This window comes from Centropristis striata, chromosome 5 (assembly GCF_030273125.1).
Source record: "Centropristis striata isolate RG_2023a ecotype Rhode Island chromosome 5, C.striata_1.0, whole genome shotgun sequence".
NCBI lineage: Eukaryota > Metazoa > Chordata > Actinopteri > Perciformes > Serranidae > Centropristis > Centropristis striata.
The window spans coordinates 18013492-18020401 of NC_081521.1; the positions used below are offsets into that span (position 1 = coordinate 18013492).

Consider the following 6910-nt stretch of genomic DNA (forward strand, 5'->3'; position numbering starts at 1 on the left):
AAGGTGCAAGCGCTCTCGCCTCACAGCTAGAGGGTCGCCGGTTCGCCTCCCGCCTGCGGCTCTTCTGTGTGGAGTTTCCATGTTCTCCCCGTGTCAGTGTGGGTTCTCACCGGGTTCTCCGGCTTCCTCCCACAGTCCAAAAACATGCACTTAGGTTTAATTGGTGACTCTAAATTGCCCGTAGGTGTGAACGAGAGTGTGATTGTGTCACACAATGTGTCTATGTGTCAGCCCTGCGATAGTCTGGCAGCCTGTCCAGGGTGTACCCTGCCTCTCGCCCAATTTCAGCTGGAATAGGCTCCAGCCCCCCGCGACCCGATTGCGGATAAATAAGCGGTTAATGGTAATGAATGAATGAATGTATACCGGTATGTGTGTGTGTGTGTGAATACATACATATATATATATATATATATATATATATATATATATATATATATATATATATCATTTTTTGTAATGCATATTTATTTATGTCTGTGACAAAAATAATAAAAAGACAAGGAAGTAAATAGAAATATATTTCTTCCTGCAGAGGTGTTATGATCATAAAATGTTCTGTTTAAAAAAAGTCATGTGCGCTTTTTGATGACGTCAGCACAAGGCCGGCTTTATTTTGCGTAACTTCCAGCTGCACTTCCTTTTCGACGTAGCGAGACGAGAGGGACAGGCCGCCAAAATGAGGTCAGACCGAGTTTAACTAATAAATGTCAGAAAATACGCTGTTTTTTTACACACAAGCTCAGTTGTGTTGCTCTTCTAATGCTTTCGTGTTGTTATGTATCCCGTCAGATTTTTTATTTGTCACAGTTCTTCATAGTTATTTAGGCTTAATGTCACGTCCGGGACCGGCTGTAACGCTGCAATGTGAGGAGTAAAACATGTCATCCGCCGTCATCCGCACATTTAAAACGACTTTTACAAAACAATCGAGCATCGGATGTCTTCATCAGCTCTCCAAGATTATTTTTAACGACATCTTTCCAGACTTTGTACCTTTTTTACGGTTGTGTAGTCGCCGCCATTGCCCGGTCTCACGGACCCTGTTGCCAGATCGGTTTGATGTTTTTCAGCCCAATAAATGCGCATAATCCGCCTAAAGATGAGAAACAATTTAGTAAATTAGTGAAAATAAACAACATAAGCTGTATCGTGTCTCCCCACATAATGAAACGTGTTAACGTGTACTAGAAACATGCGTGACGATATAACTCCCTATAATGTAAAAAATAAATGTCTAAAAATTAAAATTATAATAATAAAGGGTGAGTTCAAACACCGAAAATATGAGGATCCAGCAACTTTACTTTTTGTCGTCAACATTAACACAATCTGGGTTTTCATGTAAGATTGACTGCTTTTAATTTTTCGGTGTGACCCGTTTTTAATGCGCGGACAACTACGTTTTTTTTGTTTGTTTTTGACGTTAGGAATGTGCATGAATTTTAATATTTACCCCTTGAAAACGTTTGATTTTCTACATACTTCAAAATGAAATAATCCCATCATTGTTGTTCCTTGGCATCTCAGATCCGAGTGTTTAATGGGAAAGTAAAACAACTGAGGGCTTTGCAATGAGCATTAAACTTTTCTAATGTAGATATTGTTTCAGGGTTTTTTTCATGCCCAGTGGACAACTATAAAAATGATTTATATTGAGTTAATTTGAGGAAATTTAATTCTAGGAAAATTTCACAACCACAATTCTAAACTTGGTCAGTCTAAACCTCTTTTTTGACTGTTCTGTTCTAGGTCCCATAATAACTGTCTATGAATCAGGTTTTTTGAGACTTTCATCTTCTCTTGCCTGGACATTTTTTGTTTACATTGTTGAACTGTTCACACTTCCATCCATCCATTTTCCTCTGCTTATCCTGTTCACACTTACTAATGTTAAATTAATACTCTGCAATAAGTTACAAACTTCTTGTAAATCCTTAACTTATTGCCTATTTGGCTGCCTATTTAATCCTGTGTTAATATGAAAATCCTGTTTCTATCATGAAAAATTAGACAATTTTACCTTGTCAATTTGCCTTAAGCACTGCAGACAGCCTCATGTCAAGGCAAGTAAGTTTCAGAACCTGCCCAAATTCTGTCCACCCGCTCAAGCCCATTTTTGGCCACACACTTGTGCTGGTTTGAGTTGTATCATGCCAGAAACCACCCAATCTGGCAACCCTGTTCAAAACTCTCCACGAGTTTGCCATATTTTGATCATATTAATGCCATCCCCTCTAGTATTTTAGCCTCTTTATGAGAAGCTAAGTGTCTCTTGACCGGTCTATCTACTACATCAAGAAACATAACCGCTGCATCCAGGCTTTATTTTTATTTTTTAATTGCCATTACCCCTTTCATTTCATACTGGTCTAGATTAGTTGACAATTTAAACTAGAGAAACCCCTGGGATCTTCCCTATAAATACCTGATAAAGTAATAAAAGACATTAGTGTTTATTGTCCTTGCACCAAGGACTTCTGGAAAGATGTATCCTGTTTTATTGACTGCATTGACAGGAATTTTTCTTTATACTGGTAAAATGGTTTGGTTAAACAGTTTAATAAGCGATTAAATTTAGTTAATTTGCTAATAATTCTTGGGGAATTTCACATCCACAAATCTAAACCTCTTCAACTTATGTGTTTTCTGATATTTTTGTGTTACAGTAAGGTCACAAGGGATACGTTATATGAAGCTGTGAAGGAAGTCCTGCAGGGCTCTCTGTCCAAGCCAAGGAAGTAAGTTCAAACCTACAACACTTCAGATGAAATGTATGCTAGTATTTTGAACTATGTATAGTATAAAAGCTTGTAGGTCTATGTTAAACATTACTATTTATTAAGGTAACTTAGTAATTTTTAGTTTAATCAATTCAGGCCCGGTGCTCTCATCCACCGTCCTGCATCTCAACTCAGACATGTCTTTTGTGCAGAACACCAGTTTTAAAATCATGCATCATTAGAAAAGAAATATGCAAATAGAATTTCTCTGATTATTTTTGAAAGAATTGGAGATTTTTATATAAAACACTTTTCCAAGTGTCATTAATATTGGGGTGCAAAAAATTGGGTCTCCACATCTCATGTTCCCAGCCTGTCCTGTCCTCTGCTCTGTGTAAACAGATTTTCAGTAAAATCTCAGCAGAGTCAATCATGGCTTCAGTTTCTCTGAGGAGCAGAATTTAATGTTTTAACAAGATCTGATTATTCCAAACGGTTTACTTTCGTAGACACTTTAAATGAGACATGTGGAATAAAGTGATTTTGACAGAAATATTGCAACGATAATCCCTGGTTTTAGTTTCTACAATATACTGTGTATATTACGGTGCTCTTCAAGAACAGTCTTTTGGGGTTCAGAGGGTTAACTTGTAAAGCTAAAGGGTTTAAAGGCGTTTTACCAGGCTTGAGTGAAGTCTGCAGGTACTTTAAGGTTTTGAACCAGGTTTTAGAGACTTGCACCTTCTCTCGCCTGGACAACAATGATCATGGATTTCTGTAAGAACTCTAACTAATAGTTAAGAGTGAGGGAATGAAAGTAGGATCCTAAAGTGAGGGGTACAAGTCCCCTGCAGTAACTGAACCCTAGTGAGGACTCATGTGTAACTTTGTGTCTGTCTGTAGGTTTGTGGAGACTGTGGAGCTGCAGATCAGCTTGAAAAACTACGACCCCCAGAAGGACAAGCGTTTCTCCGGCACTGTCAGGTTCGACCTTTTACTGTTTCACCCGACCTTTTCCCTGTGTGCTGCCAGCCCTGTCTGAGTATTAAAACAGCCTGCAACATGGCAAATAGCTGCTGAAATTTAACTAAAGTAGAAAACTAAAGTCCAGACAGGCCAGGGGCAGACATGGAGAAGTTCTCTGGGTAGTCTGACTGAGCCGACCCGGCCTCGGCTGGCGGAGGTAAAGCAGACGGACCCCTACCCTGGGTCTTAAAACATGAGGGGAGGCTTCGAGTGGCTGAGCTGAGAAGTTCACGTCCTCGAGCCGACCAATTTACATTATGTAACCAAAGAGGTCAGCTGGACGCCGGCCACGGTGGTGGTATGGGTAAGAATCTTTCTATTACGCAGTAAAATGAGGAAGGTTTCATTTGGGGATGGAAGAGTATTATTTTCAATATGTTATGTTTTTGAGGTTAGGAATGTGCTTGAATTTGAATATTTACCCCTTGAATTATGGTTGATTTTCTACATAATTAGAAATGAAACAATCCCACCATTTCTTGTTGTTCCTTGGCATCTCGGATCCAATTCTTAAATGAGAAAGTAAAAGAACTCAAGGCATTGTTACCAGCATTAAACTTTCATGGTATAATCTGATCATTTTGTTAATGTTTAAACTGTTATTTGCTTGTCATTAAAGGCGATTTGAGTCCTGTTAATCCCAAATAATCTGTCATTATTAATTATCAAAACATGTAATCAAAGTTGATATAAATAGCTGGTGAAGTAAACATAATAAATGGATTGCTGAGAATATAAATTGTCACTTAACTCTTTTTACAATTGCATTTATAGTCACAATTTAGAAGTCATGACAGGCAGCGAGAATCTGGAAATTTGTTTTTGGTTCCTCAAGTGCTTGAATTTTTTGTCCTAAAGCTGTGCAGACCCTGAACAGCTGGTTAAATATAACTTCTCAAAAATGTCGCATTAAATGGTAAGATGACGCTTCAAAATGCGGAAGTTTTCTGCCTTACTTCCATCTGATTCCTCGTGTGTTTGACGTGTGGTTGTGAGCGGCGTCTAACGGCTCTTTTAACCTGCAGGCTGAAGACTCTCCCCAGGCCAAAGTTTTCCGTGTGCGTGCTGGGAGACCAGCAGCATTGCGACGAGGCCAAAGCCGCTGAGCTGCCACACATGGACATCGAGGCTCTCAAGAAGCTCAACAAGAACAAGAAGATGGTGAAGAAGCTCGGTACGAACGAGGCAGCGAGACATACAAGACGTCTGGTCTGTGACGTCCGGCAGGCTTTTTAATTTTCAGTCTTTTTGTTTCCTCTGTAGCCAAGAAGTACGACGCCTTCCTGGCCTCCGAGTCTCTGATCAAGCAGATCCCCCGTATCCTCGGTCCTGGACTTAACAAGGCCGGCAAGTTCCCCTCCCTGCTCACCCACAATGAGAACCTCAACACCAAGGTGGACGAGGTCAAATCCACCATCAAGTTTCAGATGAAGAAGGTACGCTCAGCAGCATTTATATGAAATAAATATCCATCCGCTTCACCGTTAACCCTCTGAACCCCAACAAGTCGTTGCAGGGTGTTTTTTTCGTAAGATATTAAATGTAGATCAATAGGATTCTTTATTTAACCAGGTAATCTCTCTTCCAAGAGCAACCCAGAAGGCAGCATAAATGTTGCTACAACAGACAATACAGAGACAAAATACAGCTGCCACACTGCAAATGAATGAGTACCCTGAACTTAAAATGCAATTAGTTATAATACACAACCGGTGCAGTTTAAATGATTTCAGTAAAATATTTGGACGCAAAAGTACTATTTTTTCGATCCTTTAAAATTAATTTGAACTCCCCGAAAAGTAATCAGCTCTGACAATTTAAGGTCCTTCTGTATATTATTTTATTATATATTTTGTGCAGAATAAAAGTTGAAGGAAAAAACAAGTTTAATGTCTCAAATTATTTTTAAAAAATTGGAATAGATTTTAGATTTACAATTTTTTTTTTTTTGTATTTTTAGTGTTCTTTCAATGAAAACCTACAGTTCAGTCGGGTTGAGAGAGTTAATCTGAACACTGGTAATGTAGAAGAAATGACCTTGATGAATAACGTGTTTCTTTGTTCCGTAGGTGCTCTGTCTGGCCGTGGCTGTCGGACACGTGAAGATGACCGAGGAGGAGCTGGTGTACAACGTCCATCTGGCCGTCAACTTCCTGGTGTCTCTGCTGAAGAAGAACTGGCAGAACGTGCGTGCCCTCTACGTCAAGAGCACCATGGGCAAGCCCCAGCGCCTCTACTAAAGACACATTTTCTACTAATAAAAATGTGGAGTTGCTCCAGAAGTTGACCGTTCTGAGTTTTTCTTTCCTGTCAGATTGAAACTTTGGTTCATAGTTTTTGTCCTGGACATCTCACAGTTAAATTCTTAAATTCTTTGCCAGTACCCTAAAACTCAATGTACAGGCTCACAAGTGCCGAACGATGTACCCAGTGATAGATTCACCCCAGTGTGCATCATTAGAATTGGTTTGTAAGGCGAGTGAGTTATTCAGTGGCACTTTTTCACTGTTTTTGGCATAATGGAGAAATTATTTAGCTTTAGTATAGGCTTTTGACTTGATAAACTTTTTTCCATTAGATGTCTATATGCTCTACTCAATGAGACTTGGAGTCAAAGTCTGCTTTATTGTCAATTCTTCACATGTAGTAGGCATACAAATTAATTTGTTTCTAACTATCCCATGGTGAAGACAGGACATTTCTAACATTTAAAGTAAACTAAAGTGCACAATCACAACAAATGAAGACAAACCTATCCTAACACTAAAGTAGACAAAGTGCACAGTATGTGAAGACATTTTAAAAATGGAGGGAATAGGTCACAGTGTAAATAGAAGTAGTAAAGTTATGTACTAGTTAGTACAGGACAGTCAATATTAGAAGTTTTGTTTTACTTAAGTGCAAATGGCATGGTGTGCAAAAAAATTACTTGGGGGGGGGGGGGGGGGGGGGGTATTTTTTTAAAGCATCCTAACAGCCTGGCGGATAAAGCTGTTGGTGAGTCTGGTGTGTGCAGAGGCTCCTATAACTTCTCCCAGAGGGCAGGGGGCTGAACAGATTGTGTGCGGGTGGCTTGCATCCATCACAACTGTGGTTGCTTTGCGGGCCGCAGTGACGGATACCACTGATGTTCCACCACGAGCAACTTTGACCAAGACAAG

The 6910-nt window shown here is 39.6% G+C and overlaps 1 protein-coding gene across 1 annotated transcript; it reads left to right on the forward strand.

Moving 5' to 3' along the window:
* Positions 1–614: 614 nt before the first annotated feature.
* On the forward strand, positions 615–6036 carry rpl10a (ribosomal protein L10a). The gene is made up of 6 exons (XM_059333808.1): positions 615–684; positions 2670–2741; positions 3627–3707; positions 4775–4923; positions 5013–5185; positions 5819–6036. Exons 1-6 carry the CDS (start codon positions 680–682, stop codon positions 5987–5989), a joined length of 651 nt encoding a protein of 216 aa, XP_059189791.1. The 5' UTR covers positions 615–679; the 3' UTR covers positions 5990–6036.
* Positions 6037–6910: the final 874 nt, after the last annotated feature.